General features: G+C 41.1%; 1 protein-coding gene across 4 annotated transcripts in view; it reads right to left on the reverse strand.

Moving 5' to 3' along the window:
* PEX5L (peroxisomal biogenesis factor 5 like) overlaps nucleotides 1-22296 on the reverse strand; it is a 220109-nt gene that overhangs the window by 46177 nt on the left and 151636 nt on the right. For all 4 annotated transcript variants that reach the window (XM_057306551.1, XM_057306550.1, XM_057306549.1 and 1 more), the window contains one exon: nucleotides 16985-17080. In XM_057306551.1, the coding sequence (XP_057162534.1) occupies nucleotides 16985-17080 (96 nt within the window). The remainder of the gene's footprint in view (nucleotides 1-16984; nucleotides 17081-22296) is intronic.

Genomic DNA, 22296 nt, shown 5'->3' on the forward strand with positions numbered 1-22296 from the left:
GTGCTAGACTATCAAATTATGCTATTGTGCTAATGTCTTATGCTGAAGAGAATAAAATTCCAGGAACACTGAATAGAAGGTTGAATTCTATTTTCCAATGCCATAAAAACTCATATAACTTCTGTACTTTTCCTTCACTTGCAGTCACAGTTCGTGATTATCTATCTGTGTGCCATTCTAGGGAGTGGAGATACCACAGTAAACAAGACAAAGTCTTTACTCTCATGCAGTTTCCAGTCTGGTGGAGGGATATACTAACAGAAAAAAACATAAATAAAGAAATGAATAATATAATTTCGGATAGTTATTAGCACTTAGAGAAATGGTTACATAGGACAATTATGGAAGACTTCTTTTAGACAAGGTGATGAAGGTAGACGTCTCAAAGGGGGAGACATATGAGCTGAGACCTATACAGTCTGCTTAAGAGCATTCTAGGCAGAGAGTATGGAGATGGAAATGAGTTTGGAGAGATGAAGGGACAGAAAAGAAAAGGCAGTGTGGTGAAAATGACCAATGGTGTGTGGAGGGGGGAGGAGAGGAAATGATAGCAGGGGTCAATCATGCTCATGGGCCTTTGCATCTCATTTTATTTTGGCAGATTCTAACTGTCAGTATTGGCAAGGAAGTAACAGGATCAGATGTACACCTTGAGAAGGGAATATGGAGCTCTCTAGGAGAGCAAGCCTGGAAGCTGGGAGACAAGGTAGGAGGCTGTAGCCATTGGTTTGGGCCAGCGATGCTGTTGGTGTGAAGCAAGGTTTGAGCAGGAGAGATAATAGATGTGATTTTTTTAGTCTGGAGGTTGCTTCAGTAGGACCTCCTGCTGAATTGGCTGTGGGGTGATAGGGAAAGGAAGAACATTCCCAGGATTTTTGTCTGAACAGATTGTGGTGCTATTACTGCACTGGGATAGGGACTGGTTTGGAATAGGAAATCAATAGTTCAGTTTGTTAAGTATACAATAGATACTAGAACCCAAGAGGTAGTATCAGTAGGTAATTAGATACTCAATTTTGAATCTCTGGGGCGAGGTCAAGGCTGAAAAATCAGATGAGAGCCATCACGTTACAGGTGATATTTAAATCCATGGACTGATATTTAAATCCAGGGACCATAATACCCATTCCATACAAATCTGCTGAAGAAAAGCATGAATGATCGACCTGGCTTCTGTCTCCTCCACCTGCTTCTTCATCTCATCTCCTGTCACTCCTCCACCCCAGCCTCCATTCTACGCAAACCCAGGGAGACCTGCGGGACTTCAGTATACCAGACGCTCATCCATGCCTGTGCATTTGCATGTTTCCCTCCCTCTGCTTTGAATGCCTTCTTCCTTCTGCTCCCACTCCCTGTTCCAACTGTGCGTGGTATGACCACTCTTAGGAAACCTCCTCTGTCCCTGCCGAGCAAAGTACGTCTCCCTTCCATATGCCCTCAGAAGACCTTACTTGTATTCTAGTACTTAATATACCATATTAGCATTCTTAGTTATTTATTTTATTTATTATTATTATTTTTTAAAGATTTTATTTATTTGAGAAAGAGAGAGAGAGAAAGGGAGCATGAGCAGGTGAAGGGGCAGAGGGAGAAGCAGGTTCCCCGCTGAGCAGGGAGCCCGATGTGAGACTTGATCCCAGGCCCCTGGGATCATGACCCGAGTGGAAGGCAGACACTCAATCAACTGAATTGCCCAGGAACCCCAGGATTCTTAGTTATTGTTCTCTTCCACCAGATATTTGAGCAAGTTGAAGGCAGGGAGAATATCTCCCATTTTGCTATCTCTATGCCTAACATAGGGTCTGACAATAATAGTCACTTTTTAAACAAATAAATACATAAAGTCATGCTTTTTAAACAAATAAATGAATGTATGATTCAACTTGTGAGGTTCGGTTCAACTTCCCTAACGACTTTAAGTTGTTCTCCCTCACTTGCGCATTCTTCTCAGACTCGCAGGCAGGTTTCTGGTTAGCTTCTCAAACCCACAGAACAAGGAGGCCCACGTGCTCAGAGCTCTCTCCTCGTGCTTGTGTTCCCGAAGCAGAAGATGCCTTCTGTTTGGCACATCTCACAGCCACGTTTTCTACAAAAGAAACCTCCTTGGACAAAGCTTGAGAAACATCACCATTTCACCACAGAAACAATTTAGATATCACTGGTGTAGAAGAGATAAAAGGCAGAGAGCGTGGTTAAAGTCCTATCCTAACGGCGCCTTGGCAGTCAGCATCGTTAAGTGGATTTATGTAAAACGCTCCTGCTCTTTTGAAGATATTTCAAAGATCCTGTAAAAATCATGAAGGCCAACGAATTGGAAAAATTTGACTGGATGGCACCGCTGCTCAATCCCGTGTTTAACAACGAGGCAATATTACACGCGCATTGTCAACCTCGCGGAGCCGCGGCATCTGTCCTGCTGCTGCTAAGACACAGACACGACACAGCTGGGATGTGCAACCAAGCCCTTCCACGCAGCTCCGATTTCATCAGGACTCGGTAACCAGAGTTCTGGAACCAGGACAGCGGACTATTTCTAGTTTCATTTGCAAATGAATGGGCAGAGCAAGACGCAAGAAAGGTTCACATTGAATGGTCATAAATATATAAAGAACAAAGTTGGCTTTGGAGCTAGCGTGAAGAGCTAAAGCTGGAAGCTATTTTTAAAAAATTTAAAAAGAGGGCTCCTGCTCGTGTCATTCATCCCTCTTGAATGCTGGTATGACGGTAAAGAGTGTCCAACCATATTCTTCCAGTGTGGGGGAGAATTATTTTGTAAATGGCATGGTATTTTTAGCCATTTTTGTTGAACCTTGAGCATTTGCCCAGAATGTGTCTTGTGACATATCTCTTGTAATTCGTTTTGTTGAAATGTGTTAACGTCAATAAGTATACTAAGAAGGGGGAGAAAAACACTGAAGAGTGATAGAGACAATGTGGGCAGAAGGCTAAGGGAAGCAATAAAGAACATTAAAGGAATATTCAACCAATAATAAAATATATTATAATAAAATGTAAAAATATAATAAAATATATAATTCAGTGGCCAATTAAGATGATAAAGGACAGATAGAGATGAGAAAAAACTGAAAAGACAGGTACAGATACAGTAGGTAAGGAGGAAGATGATTGCCTATCTTTAAAAAAAATGCTTCAAACCTAGTGATACATGCTTTTTGAAATTATTATTCCCAGGTTTAAAAAAAACATTAAAACACTGAAAATATACTATCCCTAAGAACTTCACAGCAAAATGGACCTAGAAATGATTTTGGCAGAAACTGGAAAATAAAGTCTGGGAATACGGCAGTAAGTAAACTTGCTTTTCCCTCTCACTATTAGAACCTTGACAAGGAGTTTGTTAGATAAAGATTTGATAATGAGGGAATTTAGTTAGCAGTGAGAGTGACCAAAGCTGGTGATGTAAGTTCATGAGAATTATTCAACAACAAATCCAGTCATAACTAGATGTTCTCTTTTCCCAGCATGGCTTAAATTGTTGCAGCAGGAATTTAGATTAGATAAAAGGAAAATATATTCTGATTGACCCTATTGCAAGACATCAAAATGGGTCACTTAGGGAAGTTTTGGAATATTCTTTTTTATTAATTGCTAAAAATGGAACCGATATTCAGGGATAAATAGCCCTTGGCAAAGTGAAGAATCAGAGACTTGAAGACCATCTCAGTGGGAGAAAGCCGTAGAAATCTTGGAATCCAGAGACTCCCAAACTTGTCTGCAAGGAGCCACCTGGGGATCTTTTCAAAAAGTCCAAGGCCACAGCCAGGGCCAAGGAAATCACAGTCTCTGGGGGTGGGACACAGACATCAGGGTTTTTTGGGAAGCTTCCCAGGTAGTTCCAATGGGCAGCCAAGTTAGGGTACCATGGATCTACTGTAATAATGGTCTCATGTTACAAGAGTAGCAATTGAGGCCCAGAGAGGGAAAGGGACTTTTCCAAGCCTGCCAGGGCAGCCAGTGGCAGAGGAGAATTACAACCCAACTTTCTTGACACTGATCTGATACAAAAACAATCAACCTTATTTTATGTTTATGAAATCAATACATTTTCATTACAGATAACTTGAAAAAACATTGAAATTGCCAATGAAAATTAATAATCTCTCAATCTTACCATCCAGAGATACATTATTAATCATTGTTGATACCTTTGCATTTCCTTCTGCTATTTTCTCAAAGTCCACGTATACTTTTAAATTTTGGTAAAAGTTAGGATTATGTTTAGGAGAATAACAGTAGGCTGTCTGGAAAGCTCAGAGCTAGAGGTACAGATTGTGTTTGGGGAAACTGAGCCATATCTCTGCCATTTTTCTTCCCCTCCCTCAATGGACACACAGCATGAGGCCCCATCTTTCCTGACACTGGGATCTAGCCTGAGAATCAAATGGGCTCAGGATAGACCACGTAAGCTCTTCTTGAGTAATGACACAAAGCCCAAGTATAAGAAGACTGGCTTGTGGAGTTCGTGTCACCACCAGCTGCACACCCATGGTAGTGGCTCTGGGGCTAGAGGAAGCTAGACTGAGAAGCTGCTTCTGTTTCTGCTTATGCGGCCATTTCAGTTCCATTATGCTTGGGGGTCCTTGCCTGAAGACGTCAGAACCTCTACCCAAATTTATAGTGGTGTGTTGTATTTGTGTGTGTTTGTGTATATGTGTGTGTGTGTGAACGTAAATGCACGTGTGTGTGTTCTCAACCATCCCAGGCAACCTGAAGGATGCAAAAACATTATATTGAATGGAGTGTATTCTTCTTCTTATTTTTTTTAAAAGATTTTATTTATTTATTCGACAGAGAGAGAGACAGCCAGTGAGAGAGGGAACACAAGCAGGGGGAGTGGGAGAGGAAGAAGCAGGCTCATAGCAGAGGAGCCTGATGTGGGGCTTGATCCCATAACGCCGGGATCACGCCCTGAGCCGAAGGCAGACTCTTAACCGCTGTGCCACCCAGGCGCCCCTGTATTCTTATTATTGATCAAAATAATCCCTGTGATTTGGTGGATCCATAAAATCAAACCCCCCTAATGAAAAGTACAGTGCCGGTGTTGGAGACCACACTATATTATTGCCACCTGGCCAGTTAAAGCTGAAACCTAACGTGTGAGGTGATTTTTAAATCCGATGCCCACAATCCAAGGTCTGTCCATCATAGGTAGAAACTAAACATTTTAGGATTAAAAAACGGCCGATTTTGAAAAGGTAGATTATCCTCTGAAGACCAAATGAATCTTAAGAAATGGTTTAGAAAAGGAAATGGTTAACTTCAAATGTAGTTTTCTCAAGTGTGTTCTTTACTTTGGGCGCTGCGTAAATTGCTTCACCAGACAACCTGTTCCGATCACAGAAACACACTTGAGTTTAACTGGGGCAAACACATTCAGATTGGTTTTACTTACTCGGTGAAAATGAAATCTCTGTTCACATTTAGGTTTAAGGACCGAAATCTTTGTTCACGTTTAGGCTTACGGATTAAACGATCTATCTACTTCCCTTCTGCCATCAGCTCCGGTAGTCAGTCTAGATTGTATATGTCCGCACTCCCACTCCAGAACCGTGGAGGACACAGAAACAGAGTATTTGACCACTCATCCCTGTTCTGTGACTATCCGAGCTTTTTGATATAGGAAGCAACTAGTGTTAAAGAGCCATAACATTCTGATCTGGCGGGGCTTGATTTAAGGTTGTTTATTTATCCATTTTTACTTTTCGGATACAAAGTAACTAAGAATTCCCTGTAAGCCTCTTATTCTCAAATTTCATCATGCAATTCAGCATTTCACAGGAAATCAAATTCATCTCTAATTATCTGGATGTGGCTCGGGTATGTGTTAACACCTCCACCACGAGCTCTGTCTTAACACCTGTCTGCCTTTTACTCACTCTGTGTCCATGCCTCCAGCCCTCTTGGTCTATTCAAGGTGGCTGCCCTTGTCAGGGGCTGGTGTGTATTTCAAAGAATAACAAGTAGTTTTAATATAAATTCAAATCAATATATTAATAAAAGAAATCTGATGTAAGGAAAAATACATCTCCAAACCCAATTTCAAGTTCAATTAATTTTTAGTATTGTTTCCTATCTGAATTAATAATTTCCTCCTCTATCAATAGCTCCAAGGGCAGCGAAAAAAATAGCTCCAAGGGAATATGTAAATGTGGGTTCTAGTTCTGCCTGCCAGTCATCTGCAGTGCGTGCTTGGGTAAGTTCTTTGCATCCCTGAATTCAGCTCCTTCTCTAAGCGATGGAGTGGGCCCTATGAATCCCTGGTACAGGTACAAACTCTAACGTGGCCTGTGACATCTCTCATAGGATAGTAACAGAGGTTCCAGAGAAGATTGGGGAACTCTGGGACCATCATTAAGATCTGTGATGCCTAATTTTATGTGTCAACTTGACCTGGTCATGGCGTGCCCAAATACTTGGTTAAACATTATTTCTGGGTGTGTCTGTGAGGGTGTTTCTAGGTGAGATTAGCATTTGAATTGGAAGACTAAGTGAGGCAGATGGCTGTCGGGGGTCTTTTCTGTGGATGGGCATCATCTAATCTGCTGAGCCTCCGAATAGAACAAAAAGGCCAAGAAAGGGAGAGTTCCTCCCCTCTGCTTGTCTGAATGAGCTGGGACATTAGTCTTCTCCTGTTCTCAGATGGGACTTACACCATCAGCTCTCCTGGTCTCTAGGTCTTGGGATTTGGACTGGAACTCCACCACCAGAGCTCCTGGGTCTCCAGCTTGCAGACAGCAGATTGTGGGACTTAGCTTCCATAAGGGTGGGAGCCAATTCTTTATAATAAATCATTCTCTCTTCCTTTATCTTTATGTATCCTACTGATTCTGTTACTTTGGAGAACCCATGACTAATGCAAGATCTAAGAGACTGATGATTGATCAGTTAGATAGAAGAGATAGAACTGGCTACCTTCATAGAAAAGGGTTGCTTTCTTAATCAATAGGAGATATGTGTGTATGTATGTATTTATTTATTTATAATGATTTTATTTATTTATTTATTTGAGATAGAGTGAGAGAGAGAGAGCATGAGCAGGGCGGGGGGAAGGGCAGAGGGAAAGGGAGAAGCAGGCTCTCCACTGAGCAGAAAGCCTGACGTGGGGCTTGATCCCGGAACCCTGGAATCATGACCTGAGCCAAAGGCAGACACATAACTGACTGAGTCATCCAGGTGTCACCAGCAGCAGGTATTTATTTACTGAACATCAACTATGTACCCAACATTATATGATATCTCATACGCTTTAGTCAAATGAATAAAAGAAATCCAGGATGTCACTTTGCCCACAGCGAGTTGACCGACCCCCCGAACTCGGTGTGGTTCTGTGTTTGTTGTTCTACTTACTAAACCAACGCGCAGCTTAAGTGTCACCAGAAAAGAGATGTCTCTCATCGTTCCGTATTTAGATTTTATTTTATAAAAAGTCTTTCAAAACCCAAATGGGCATATAGCTCTCCTGACTTAAATATAGAACTAAAGACAGACCTATTTTAATCCCTGACTTCCATTATTTGACAAAAAGAAGATTTTAACCGACAGATCTTATTTTTACTCCTTTTCAGTCAACTGGGAATAGTAATATTCAACATTACAGGACATTTTATAGAATACTGATGATTGGTTTATATGGGGCAGCACTGTTATTCAAGAGATGGGGTTTTAAATATTCCAGAGAAACAGAATTACATTATTCTTCTTACAGAAATAAAGTTCTTAGAAAGTTATTTAATGACTACTACTAAAAGTAAAAGAAATTCAGAAGAGAGAGAGAGAGAAAGAAAGGGAGCAGGAGAGAGGGAGGAAGGGAGAGAAACAGACAGAGAGACAACGGCAGAGAGACAGAGAGAGAAGAGGGAGAGATGTTTGAATTTTCCTACAAATATCAGAACGGGAAGGTACCTGTGGCAGAGACTGCTAGCTGTGAGTCAAAACACCCTCTCCTTTCTTCTGTGGTGATAGAACTGTGGCCATTTCCCAGCCTCCTTTGCAGTTTGGGGAATGGGAGGTGGTGGTGATGAAATGTGTCTGACTCAGCTTCAGCTAATGGAATGTGAGTGGATGAGATCTGGGCTGGAGCTTTTAGGAAGGTGGGTCTGCCTCCTCCAAAGTCTCTTCCCCCTGGTCAGGGGTGGAGCAAGAAGACACTTGCAACTTGGCTTTGACCATGCAGGTGAGGGTAACACCCTAAGGAACTGGGGAGAAAGGGGCTGCAAGGAGCCTGGGTCTCTGATGATGGCATGGAGCTGCCTATACTAGTCAGGCACTTTAATTTTTAACCGAAGAAATAAACTATTTTGTTTGCACAACTGCATTTTGGGGAATATTTTACAGCTATTAGTATTACCCTAACTAATACTGGGCCTCACAATCATCAATCCCAGTATTTCTTAAACTTGAGTCATTTGATCATAACTACAGTCTGTCATTTCTGTATTGTGTCATTACTTACTTAATATGTCTTGTAATCGATACAGTTCTTTTACTTAAATAGGCAAAGTCTATTCTAGCCTTGCCTAAATTATGTCCATGAAATCATTACTTTTGAAGTTCTAGTTATACTTTTCTAATACATATTAAAATAAATGCACAATTATTAAAATGCTCATCCATTTTCCACCTAATCTTATACACCGAGTACATAAAACCTCAATATAATTCAAACCTCTTATTTTACTGATGAGAAAGCTGAGGCCCAAATGGTAAGATATTGGCATGATTAGAACAAGGACCCACATCCAATTTGAGACTTTTCCCACGTACATTATTATGCTACCTCACCTTTTCATGGAAGTTTAACACGTGATTCCTGGGTACAGAGCCTTCCAACAAATGGTTTAAATTACTTTCAACTATAGTCTCACTGATCTTTAGAGAATCTCTTTGAAGCAGAAGGGATAAATTTATTGTCCAGGTCTTGTCAATGCACAGAGCACAGAGCAGTCTGTAATTGCTCAAGGCTGGCTCAGATGGAGTTTCTATCTTTTCACGTTCACTTTCTTTTGCACTAATTTGCTCAGTAAATGTTGATGAGAACATGCCCAGAATGCAGATCCTATACTTCCCTGATTTGAAGTTAGGGGAATGTATCCAAGCTACTTTTTGGTCTGGAGCTCGTTTACAAATATGATGGTCTAGAAGACCAATCGGTGGATCGGTGGAGAACTGAAGTTTTGTTAGAATGTGTCAAGTTCAAGATTTTTATTAGTTTAGTATTTACACAGAGGATATAAAGGAACAGTGAAAGAATATGGTAACTCCCCATGGCACTAACTTTAAAAAATTAGAGCCAGATTCTAAATTACCCTCTTCCTTTAAATAGATCATTTACCCATAAATTGATTTAAGACCATCTTACATGTCATTATACTTTCATCTGTATCACCTATGAGGGTTTATCACAAGCCACTCTGCAATAATTCTTATCTATGCTTCATATTGCTTTGGAAATCAACTTCTGTTTGCTTAAAATGAAAGGAAATTGAGTCAGTATGAGAAAAAAAGGAACTTTCACCAGTTCCCCAATGCATAGTACACCAAGTTTGCAGAATACATCTAACTTCTGTGTAATCTATCTGCAGTTTAACATGGGAAGCCTGTTAGCTAACGTGACATTGTAGGCGTTAGGGAATCTGTACCCTGGCAGTTAATCTCAAGATTCCTTCATTGTTGCCCAAACAATGCTTTCGGATATTTTCAAAAGATTTTCTCTTTTCTGGATATTGACTCTAAGTCAGAATGATTTAAGTGGTGTTTGATCCATTAATCTCTTCTGCAGACTTCAAAGAAGTGACACTGTCATACAAAGCACAAGGAAGTACGAGGGGGTGGTAGAGGCAGGTCGTCTTCATGGTGGGAGGGCACCCAAGTCAGCAATATTTTACATAATTTTATATTAATAAAACAGCAGTTTGAGAACAGTCTCCAATTTCTTTCAGTCATTTACTAATTCGGAGGTGTCTATCAGATCTATGGTACCTACACACAGAATAACTTCAAAGTAAAAACAAAACTTCTATATGGAAAGAACTTTTTAGCTTACATCACTAGACCTGGACTTAGCTGTTGAGTTGTTTTGAATATGGCAAATCCTAGTTAAACTAGCAGAGAGATAAAGAAGGTCAGCCATGTTTCTAGAATGAGGAATGCTAGTTAGCATTAAAGTCTTTTACTACTCATGTTCTTAAACAGTAATTACCAATTTGCCTGTGATTTATCATAAAGCATTGCTGGAGGAAAGTTAGCCCAAAGTCTGAAGAGAAGTTATCTTGAGGGCTGTGTCCTTTGTGATAAGACATAGAAATGGAAAAATGCTGCTTGTCATAAAGGGAGGTCTACTGTGAAGAAGAAAAGGCAAGACCTTGGTGAAGGAATGAATATGCCCCTAAGGAATGTGGACTGTCACAAAAAGGTCTTTTTTCATACTCCTTTGGGGATCAGAGAAGATCAGTTGAGGACTGGTAGAAATGGGAGGGGGTAGTTTAAAAGACTACATTCTAGGTTGAATGAACGCCTTCTTTCTATGCTACAAGGGTAATCCTTCCATTTTTGAAGGACTGAAATGCTTTGGGAATGGAGATGAGGCAGAGAGTATGGAATAGAATGGGCTTGGAGGAGTAGAACGATGCAATAATTATCCCCTTAGCAAATTACCCCAACACGTAGCAACTTAAAAAAAAAAAAAAACCAAACATTTACTATGTCATACAATTTCTGAGGGTCAGGAATTTGGGAATAGCTTAGCTGGGTGATTCTTATTTGGGGTCTCTCCTGAGGTTGGAATTAAGCTGCTGGCTGGGACTGCAGTCATCTCAAGACTTAATGGGGTTTGCAAGGGACCCACTTACAAGATGGCTCACACAAATGGCTGTTGACAGGAGGCCTCAGGCCCTCACTGGCTGTTGGTAGAATGTGTGGTTCCTCACCTGCTAAGGGTTCTCATGACATGGCAGCTGGATTTCCTCCAGAACAAGTGAGCCGAGAGAGAGAGCAAGGAGGAGGCCATAGTACCTTTTATGACCTAATCTTTAAAATTACACATCATGACTTCCACTTATTCTGTTTATTTTTTCAAAGATTTATTTACTTATTAGAGAGAGAGAGAGGGCGAGAGATGAACAGTGCATGAGTGCACAGGGGGACAGGGGCAGAAGAGAAGGGAAAGAGAAACTTAAGCAGACTCCGTGCTGAGCATGGAGCTGGAGTGGGGCTCGATCTCACGACTCTGAGATCATGACCTGAGCCAAAACCAAGAGTTGGACACTCAACTGACTGCACCACCCAGGTGCCCCCACTTTATTCTATTTATTAAAAGTGAATCACTAAACCCAGCCCTCACTCAAGGGGAGGAGAACTAAGCTCCATATTTTGAAGGGAATATCAAAGAATTTGTGGATATTTTCACCAATGAGGCTCAACAGGAAGAGAATCGGGGTCTGGAGAAACCAGAGCTCTAGAATTTAGAGGATTTAGTAGAATTTAATAGACTCAACTAGCCAAAAGGATTTAAAATTACACTTCCTGCTCTTTCTCTTGCTTTTGACCTCTGTACTTCCCTTTGTCCGCGCATCTTCATTTTTCTTCATTCACATACTTCATTATTCTTTTTCACAATTTGCTCACACTTAGGGTATAAGTAGAGGCGTGAAAACATCAATTAAAACGCACACCGCAAGCGTTATAATAGTACTGGAGCCAAGCAAAACATGACTTCGGTTCCAGGGACACAAGTTCCTCTTCTTTCTGTTAGGAAGTTTGTGATATTTCTTAAGCACCCATTAAAGAAGAGATGTTCGTGGAATAGATGCATTGGAGGAATCAATTCCTACTTTGCCCCTTTATTTATCTGGCAAACATTTGTGGAGCCCTGCTGTGCACCAGACTCTGAAAGGTGCTGAGAGCACAAAGAAGGATGCAACACGGTCCTGCCTGCGAAGAGGTCAAAGTCGAGTGTGGAGAGGGCCATGTAAAGCCATAGTAACGAAATCACATGACAAGCTCTACTTGCGTGATCCCCTGAGCTGCATGCGTATTCCAGTGATTCTTGCAGCTCTATAACGGCAGAGGCTGTCTTACTCAATTTTCTATTCCTAGCACCCAACCCATAGAAGGAGCTTAAACATATCTGATAAATTTGTTGCTAAATCCAGTTAATTTGAAGGCTGAGGCACCTAGAGAGACTAACTAGCTAAATACAATACTACCAGATGCTGGCTTTTTCCTTCCTTGCTAACGATGATAAAGGATGTATTTTTCCCGTGTGGTTGCAGGTGTGCTGACTGCCCACGTGACGTTCTCTCTCCTCCACAGATGCAACACAGTTCTCTCTAGGGACCTCCATTCCTGGGAGGCAGCTTCGGGCCTCACTGAGCTCCCAGGGCTCGTTCCCTGCTTCTCAATTCTGAGACTCCTTGTGCCTCCTTCCTAGGGACCTGTTGTAGCTGACAGAACATTTAGGATGCTGGCTAGAAAGAAAATCCAACGGGAAGCACAGAGTAAGCTCCTTTCCTTCCTTATTCAGGGGAGATATTTTTTTTAAAGCCTAGAATGGGAATATTTGGTTCTTTATCCTAAAATTACAATACTTAAAGCAGAGATGAATTTTTGGTGATTTTTCAATAAAATGTAAGATATAGAGACAAAGCCCCCCCCTGCCCCCGACAAAGCCTCACTAGATCTAACAGTTCAACTTGAGCCTGAGAGATGGCAGCCTTCACATCCACAGGTTCCCAGCTCAGTTAAGGCAGGCGATAAATGTGCAGGTGGCATTTGCTGTCTTTTCTCTCACAGAAGAGACTATATTTTAGGGCATTTTAGCTCAAACATTAGTTGGATTGTATATTGTCAGGGATTACGCAGTACACGTAAAAACTAGTTCATGCCATGTAAAATATAAAACCTGTCCAATATTATTCTGTGGCGAGGACTGGTGGGTGCTACCTGCATTGTTATAAATATGTCTCACTGACTGACATTGAGACCAAGACGACCACAGAGGACATCTCCACGTAGCCCCTGGCAGAAATCCGTATGCTGCAGACAGAACTGTTCTCATCAACCATGAAAATGTAAATACTAGATGATATGAGGAGGTGATACGGTGCTTTATATGCAACAACAGGTAGAAAGTTAATCACCCACATTAGGTGATTAACAATCGTCCAGCCATCCATTAATTCAACAAATATTTACTGAATACTCACGAGGTACCCGATATTGTTCTAGATATTGGGGTACAGTGATAAATAAGAGACAAAGCCCCTTTTCTTACAGAGGTTACATTTTAAAGAAAAAGACAGACAACAAACCAATAATAAAAACAAACAAGAAAAGACCCAGTGATAAATATAAGGATGAAAGAACTCTAGGTGTTATGATAGCAACTGGGTGGTCAGGTTCAGCTTTTCTGGAGCAGTGGCACTCAAGCTAAAATTTGGATGACAAGAAGGAACCTGCCACATGAAGATCTGGGGGAAGCGTGTCCCTGCGGAAGACAGAGCAGGGACAGTGGGCGAGGAGGCTGTCCTGTGAGAGGACAAGAGAGAATTACAGTGCCCTTGGGGCTCATGAGGGAACTGAGGAGAAGAAGGAACTGGAAAGGGGACAAGGTGTCAAGTCAAGAGGCAGCATGATGACCAAAAGAAAAAACAAATAGGACTTTAAAAATGGAATAAAATGTGAAATAGAAGGAATACTGGAATCAGATGATATAAAAATATAAGCAAGAGGCTTTGGAAAAACTCGCCATGCTCCATGATTTTCATCCGGGTCTCACTGGGGTTTAGAACCGTCTCTAATGAGGCCAATCTGCAGCACCGTTCTTGTTTTGAAATGAAGAATGAGGCACTTTGAGTTCTTCTAAGTATTTTATATCCCACTACAGTGTCTATAACTTACCCGCTTTCCTTGATTACCAGCATAATACATGTTTATGATGGAACATTTGGAAAATACAGATAACGAATGGAAGCAGTAAGACCACTCCAAAGCCAGCCACCTGATATAACTACTGCCGACATTTGGGCACAGATTTTCTTCATGCTCATATAGTGCAGTGATTCAGAACACGGGCTCTGGAATCCGGGTAAAAATCATGGCTTTGAAACTTGCTAAATGAGTGTTACTCATTTTTCAGTCGATCTTAATTGCTTATAAAATGGCACATAACTGAAATCTCTTTAAAATGGGAATAGTAGTGTTACCCTCTTCACAGGGCTACTATGAGGATTAAATAAGATCACCCATATAACGCTCCTGACTGGCACACCATACGTAGTGTTAACACGGTAGGTACTATGCCATTATCATTTCACAAAGTGGGGACCATATTGTAAGACTGTCAGTAAATACATTCTTATTCCAATCATCACCAGACATTTTTACATGATCTTAAATATTGTTCCATAATGTAGTTTTTAATGGTTACACAGCATTTTCCTAGAGAGATATAATTTAGCTAATTCTCTAGTATGGGACACTTAGGCTGTTTCCAAATTTTCACTGTTTAAAAAAATATTGTAAACTTCCCTGATTATTTCTCTAGGATAAATTGTAAGGAGTGGCTGGGTCAAAGGCATGTGTGCTTGGATGCATTTCATCCTATCTTCTACTGGGAATTACATCATCCCCTTGGATAAGAATAATGTTGGGAAGTAAAAAGTCCACAAACATGTGCAGTTTTGTAGGTCTGATTTCTCATCAGCTTAGTGAAATACTCCCCTCTACCCCCTGCCTTTTTTCTCCATATCTGTTCTTACCTTCTGGTCAGCAACTTCCTCCTTCATTCCCTAAGGAAGCTTCTCAGTTCCAGGTTTGCCGACGAGCCAATTTGTTTACAATTTTCTGATTTGCTGAGAATCCCGTACTTCTATTCATTTCACTTGAAGCCATAAACTCATAGGGTTTTAGTATATATTAGAAATGCAAGCCCCTCATCTTAAAGATGAGGAAATAAAGTAGGTAGAGCAAGTGATTTGTCCAAGCTGGTCCTCTGGTCCACGCTATTAGACAGCTAGTTGGGGCTGGCTCATTTCGTTGTCTCTAGTACCTGGGGCAGCAGTCAGCACGTGCAGACAGCCAGTATTGTTTGCTGAATGAAGGACTACTTGAAGTAACTTACAGCCTCCAAGGATTCTAAGTGTGGAACCGAAACCTATATTGGTTCATGAAACGTATGTTGTCATGTAGTGATAAGTTGGAATAACAAATCAGTCTCTCAATTCCCGGGAGAACCAAGGCTTGGTGGGGTCAGGTGGGCATCATGTAGCGAAGGGATTAAACTAATTCTGCCTTGTTCCAGAGACAGCAAAGCCAAGACTAAGGAAAACTGGAAGTTGCTAGTAGGCCAATTTCAGCATAATATAGGGAAGAGCTTTTTAATAGTTAGGACTGTCCAAAATGGAAGCAGGTCTTTTTGAAAAGAAGGTGCCACTAATTTGAAGTATTCAAGTAAAAACAGGGTAGGTTTGAATAAATAATTTATCAAGTACGTTTGAAAATAAAATTAATTTTATTTTATATGCCTGGTTGGGATAGATGACTTCTAAGGCCTCCACCAAAATCAAGATTAAATGATTTTATGAATATATGTATACATACACACATACACACACACAGATAAATGAATAATTTTTTCCTTGTTGATACGTTACTTTGTAATTAAGTCTTCTGAGATTGAACCCATTGTGTTTCTGGGACCAGATAAATTCTGATATCTACTGATTCAAGATTCTATGATTCTCAATCATCTTCTAGTTAGTGATAATTCAGTGTGCTACACATAGTAGGAGTTCAAAAGATGAATTTAAATTAGCTCTGAAGTCTGGAAAAATCTACATTTAAGATAAATTCAGGTACCGGCTCCGTGTAGTTGAACAAGTTGATTGAACTCAGCTGGTCTCAATCAAATATATCAGTTGATTACATTCAAAAACACTAATGCATTGACTTTTTTAAACTAAAAAGGGATAAAATGAAAAGAGAAATTTGGGTGGGTTGTATTGTGATGAGATAAAGCTGTTCTCTTACTGGATTGCTGAATGATGATATGAAATTATGGCTAGAATTATTTCCTAGAATTTAAAGAGCCCTTTTACTATGAAACTGCAAATATGATTTAATTGCACTTCAAGTATGGAGCTCCTGAAAGACCGCTCATAGTAAAGTAATTTTATCTAAATCCTAGTGGTAAGACAGCCACATAAATGAATCGTATCATAGGAGTACTTTCAATCTTCAAGATTTCCTATCAGTGATAGAAATGGAGGTCCTAACAAGTCCATCCTTGGGTTTGGTGAAAACCTCCGCTCTGAAATAGCAATCTAGCAGCGTTTTGATGAGAATCATAGATGAAATCTGCGATGCACCCTTTGTGATTTCAACCTGGAAGGAATCTTATTGGAAGGCTAAATAAGGAACTTAATGTTCAAATTAAGTATTTCATTTGATTTATCAACATTGTCGTTGTTTTGGACACTGTTAACAGTAAACATTTATGGCTGAAGTTAGGATGGGCTATTCATTGGCTACAATATCTCAGCCATGCTTTTTATCCCACTGAGGAAAATGTGTATTTCAGGAACAGCACGACCTTTTGTGTTTCAGGCATTATGCTAGATGCTAGAGAGATAAAAACATCAGGCATGAACGCTGGCCTCACAGAGGGCATAGCAAAGCAAAGCACGGATTCATCGTTGCACCCAGACGAGGCTCAGATCTTTCTGACCCAGGACTCCAGACAGATTGCTAATCTATCACAGAGTTGGCACAGGATTTAGCATCTATTAATCAGCCCTGGTGGCAAGTCAAAAGTTCTCTGGTAACAAATCCATTCTAACAATCATTATCATGGTTATTTCACGTCTATAAAGTTAGACTTGTTTCATATGTATCCTGCTCAAGTTTCAGTTTTTGAATTCCACTTCCAGAAACATGAAACAGAAAAATAATTAAAAAAAAAAGTTACCTCTACTGCTGCTTTTGCCCTTTCAAATTCTTCTTCTAAGGAGTGGTTTCTGGAAAGTAATGCACTTCCCCAGCGCTGTTCTTTGGTCAGTCGAGCCTGAAATAAACCAAACACATGGTGTTATACTATTGGAATCACAGAACACAAAAATCCAAGTATTTTTCCTTTTCTCATATTTCCCTAGAGTTTAAGAAGCATCTGCAAAGGATGTTATTTTGGGAGTACTTTGCAAGCATGATGTTGCCCAAACTGGGATGGTGCCAAAATGTGTGTGAGCACGCAGGCATGGTTCTTCCAAGAGTGCATCTCAGCCCTGGTCCTGTTAAAACCAAAGCCCGGCCCAGCCTCCCAAAGATCTTACTTTAATTGGTCATGGTTCCAGGCACTGATATTTTAGTCAGTTTCCCCCAGCAGATTCTAATATGCAGCTAAGAAGGAGAATCTCCATTCGAAGCCTCCACCTAGGAACTGAGATAGTCAAGCTTCCAGCTTGTTAGGAGGACTAACCTCAGGTAAGACTGCAAGCTGCAGAGGTGGGAGTCGGCTGCTAGGCCCTTTCCTTACAGACACAGCAGATCCTCAGGCTGAATTCTCTTTCCTTTGCTTTCCTTCTATTAGCACACATTTGTCTCGTGTCCCATTTCCTCAGGACTTGCGCTGCTAAATCGTTGCTTAGATAGAATCGTGTTTGATAATGCCGACTGGTTTGTTACAATTAACAGGCAATGTGATATACATCTTAACTTAGCTAAATGCAAATATTCCAGATAGACCAGCCCCACCAAGAGTCTGCTGCAATTTTAAAAAATGTTATTCATTTTTAATTTCACAAAAACTAAATGCATGCTTTTTGAAAAAAGTCATCATGGAAAATAAGAGGTAAACTTCTAGAACTCCTTTTCAGTTACATATATATTTATGTACCTGAGATAGTAAAGTGTTTCAAAATTTTTTGAAACTTATATGGTATGCTATTCTGTAGCTTACTTTTCTCTGTTCAACACTCTATCTTGGAGAGGGTCCACACTGGGTATTGAGAGATGCACCTCATTCTTTCGCAGGGATTTCCTAATAAGTACATACTGTAGTTGTTTCCGACCTCTCTCCATGAGCAGTCGTGGTGTTTGTGATTTTTCTCCATGTAATTGCTTATTTTCTTGTCTATCTTTCTGCTACACTGTGTAAAATCCATGAGAGTCGGATTTTGTCTGGTAACCCTTGTGCTCCCCTGTAGCTGGCCCAGGGCCTGAGAGGTGATGTGTGCCCTAAGGATGTCTCTAGACTGCAGGACGAGGGACTGCACTGCTAAGGCAGCCAGACCTTGGGGAGCAGGCGGAGGGAGGCTTGTGGAGTGAAGCCCCCCTCTGCCCTTTTATCGCGTTTTATCCGTGTCTGATTGCTCTCCTTTAGGGATGCTCACCCTCGGCTTCTGTGGGAATTACTGGAGCAGGCCTGGGCCCCACTCTAGAGCAGTTAAAGAATTTCTAGAGGTAGGGCCTGGGCCTCAAATGTTTGAAAAGCTCTTTCGGTGATTTTGAAAAACAGCCATGTTTGAAAACCACTGTTCTCTAGCAACACTTTGGCCTTCACTCAGCACTTATGATCTATACAGCTCAGCTGCTTTCCATTTTTTCTCCATCACCATGGGTCCTCAGGAGGAGCCCCAGCCCCTTATCATCACACAGTAGTAATACCAGGGCTCACTACATGCCAGAAGCCGCTTCAAGTCCTTTAGAGACTCTAACTCACTTTGGCTTTCCAACAACCCGTGAAGTAGGTATTATCATCGAGTCCACGACATTGAGGCACAGAGAGCTAATTAACTTGCCGGACACCACATAGCTGGCAAGTGGGACAGCTGATGCTTCTGGGCCATGTTCGTAACCACTGCACGACACTGCCTCTCACAGGAGGCTGTGCTCCACTCGCCATTTCGGGAAGAGACAAAATCTAGAAAAGCTGTCTCTCAGAGGTTCATGTGTGGTTGAGGGTGTCAACCAAGAAGCCCCCAAGAATATTGTGGGCTGAAAACAATAATGAAGTAATTGTTATGAACGCTTCGGAACATAAATAGCACTCTTAGACTGGGTTTTGCATTAATGAGCGAGGAAGATTAATTTATTGAAACATTAATTTAGGTTTCCTCCTCCTTGCTGGATTCACTGCTGTATCCTTGGTGTCTCCTATAAACAGTAGCTGCTCCATAAACAGTAAATACTTGTTGAAAATATGCTGTCGGGGAGTATGTGAATTGATGAATTAAAGATATTTCTCTTCCCTACTCCCAGAAGGAAGCTCTGTGTTCTCGGTCAAGGTTTCCTGGTCAGTCCAGGAGGCTAAGGAGAATTATGGGAAATTGAGAGGGGACTTGCTTTTTTGTCCTGTGCCTGGAGCAGCAGAGGTCTGTGTTAGCAAAGCCCTACTGTCCTTGTTCAGGGGATGGGGAATGGCTGCAGGGTGTCTTAGTGGGGCACCTAGTAAAGAGCCAGGCCTGTTAGCAGCACAGGGGTAAGGCGTCTGGAGTGGTGTCTGTGGTCAGAAGAGGGAGAGGGTGATGAGGGTGTGGCCAGGCCTGCATAGGCATCAGTGACCCACTCTCAGGTGGGCCAGGCTCAATGGTCACCATGAACCAGCACCCTCTCTTATTCTCTGGGCCCTGCTTTCTCCCGACCCAGATAATTGAGGCGGGGCTGAGGAGAGGGAGTTCCAAAAACATAAGTGAGATTGACTATCATAGGTTCCTGAGATTAGGGTATGGACATAACTTTTTGGGGGGCCACTATTCAACCCACTACAACCCTTATCTGACAATCTTGGGTCAAAATATATTTGATTAAAGGTGCAGATGGGGACGCCTGGGTGGCTCAGTCAGTTGAGTGTCTGCCTTCAGCTCAGGTCATGATCTTGGGGTCCTGGGATAGAGTCCCAAGTCAGGCTCCCTGCTCAGTGGGGAGTCTGCTTCTCCCTCTGCCCTTCCTCCCTGCTTGTGCTCTCTCTCTCTCTCTCTCTCAAATAAATAAATAAATAAAATCTTTAAAAAAGAAAAGGTGCAGATGGTTTACAACCTTTCAGAATTGCTAAGTTGTTAGGATGTCATGGCCTGGTAGAGATGTTAACCCCAAAGGCATTATGATCTTATCATCTTATAGAAATTAACCAATCTTATATCAAACTTGGCACACTTATTTTGGCATTTCTTTTCCAGCCAGCTCCGTAAATCTCTGTTCCTTTACTTTGGAACTAGCTCTTTTGTCTTCCTGCTGGTTCCCTCATTAATGGAATAAACAAACAAATAAATTTTAAAAATGTGGACACACGGTAAGAAATAAACTGTGCATTTATATAATAATGTCATAAATGACCCATGAATGGCATGGGAAGAAAGAGAAAGCACTAATATTTTTGTCCCCAGGCACCTCCTTTTATTAGAGGCACTTCTCACCAGTGAAATACGATCTGTCTCTCTTGTGAAGCCTGACCTAACAGAACTCCATTACTGTCACCGGCTTCCCTTCATCAATGTTTCACGACCCAAGTGGGTTATGAATCACAGGATGCAAAGGGCACCATATATCAGGAAGAAGAGGCAAAAATCTCTCTCAGGATTCAAGACTTACAGTCCATATTCTCTTTGCCACTTAAAACGGCAAGTGTAAATAGAATCTTACTGCGCAAATGAACTTTGATTTCAGTAGTACAATTACTATTTAGGTAAGTGCTATTTCCCACATTGTTAGAAAGGCCTTAAGTTATTACTAAGACAAGTGTTGTCTACCTCACAGTTGAAAGCCATTTATTTTATCCAAGGAAGCTAAGATAAATGTTATAAAATATAGGAAACACACTGAATGTAAACAAAGGCTGTTTTCAAGCCAAGAGTAATAGGCAACTGAAAAGATTCTGAAACTTTTCAGCAATTTAGTGACCACCCACCAGACATACTGGGTTAGGGTTGAGGATGAACTACAGGTCATAACACATGGTAAAGAGCAGCCTTCCTTTCAGCCAAGACCTTATTATCTATTTATGTATTTTTAACCTCTGATTTCATTATAAACAAAGACCGGAATATGGGAGAACATATATAAGCAATGCTGGTAGACCGCATATATTCTTAGGTACGTAACTAGAGGAGCGGTAAACAAGACAACTAAACAGCCATAAACTTGAGTCACGGCTGTGTTGGTATCGCAGTAGCTGTATTAGAAGTCCTCGAGCTTGAGTGGGCAGCAGAAGCATTTGGAAATCTCGTCCGAACCCAGATTGCTGGACACCACATCTGGGGTTTCTGCTTCAGTGGGTGCAGGTGTGGGAGTGGGAGCCCAGAATCTGCATTTCGAACAAGTTCCCAGGTGATGCTGCTACCGCCCAGGGAGGGACCTCCCTCGGAGAGCTTCTGATTAGAGGCGGACCTCACGTGTTTGCAAGTGGAACTCTGGGGTCCACAAAGGTACCGTGACGTGGGCATTTCTTTGCTTCATAGCATGATTTTGAAAAATGCTCCACGGTTACAGCAACCTCCTCGGAGGGCCTTGGCTTTAAAAACAGCCATTTTCCGGGGATGTACTGTATGGTGACTAACATAATATAATAAAAAATCATTATAAAAAAAAATAAAATAAAAAAAATAAAATAAAAACAGCCATTTTAATTGGTTTAGGCTAATTGGATTTTAGGGTATTACATTCTCTGAAGAAAGCATTTTGTTCTCTCAGCTGTTGATTGTTCTGAATGATAAGCACTAGGCAAAAGATAAGAAGAATAACTCTTTAAGAATATTGTTTTATTCTCTTTATTCAAAATTATGATTGTGATTAAAGTTTTGATTTGAAAATTACTGTATTTGTGGCTGTGGTTGTCCTAGCATAATAACTCTGTTGGCTAACCTCAATGTCAGTCCTTCAGTCCTTATACAATTACCTTTACATTACTGCTGGAGGTCTCCCACCCAAACACATGTTTAAAAAGCTCACAGTATCTTTTCAAAAGAGATTGATGGGGGAAAGGGTGCTGCTTAACTATAGAAAAGAAAAATATAACTAGCTGACTTTGGGTCACTGTGTAACACAGTAGTTAAAAGCATAATCTTTGGAGTCAGACCTCCTAGGGCCAAATCCTGGCTGGATTTAATAGTAACTGGTGACCTTGGACAAATTACTTAATCTCTACAATCCCCTGTATTCTTTTTTTTTTTTATTAAGATTTTATTTATTTATTTGACAGAGATAGAGATAGCCAGCAAGAGAGGGAACACAGCAGGGGAGTGGGAGAGGAAGAAGCAGGCTCCCAGCGGAGGAGCCTGATGTGGGGCT

The sequence above is a fragment of the Ursus arctos genome, unplaced genomic scaffold (genome assembly GCF_023065955.2).
Source record: "Ursus arctos isolate Adak ecotype North America unplaced genomic scaffold, UrsArc2.0 scaffold_4, whole genome shotgun sequence".
Lineage (NCBI taxonomy): Eukaryota > Metazoa > Chordata > Mammalia > Carnivora > Ursidae > Ursus > Ursus arctos.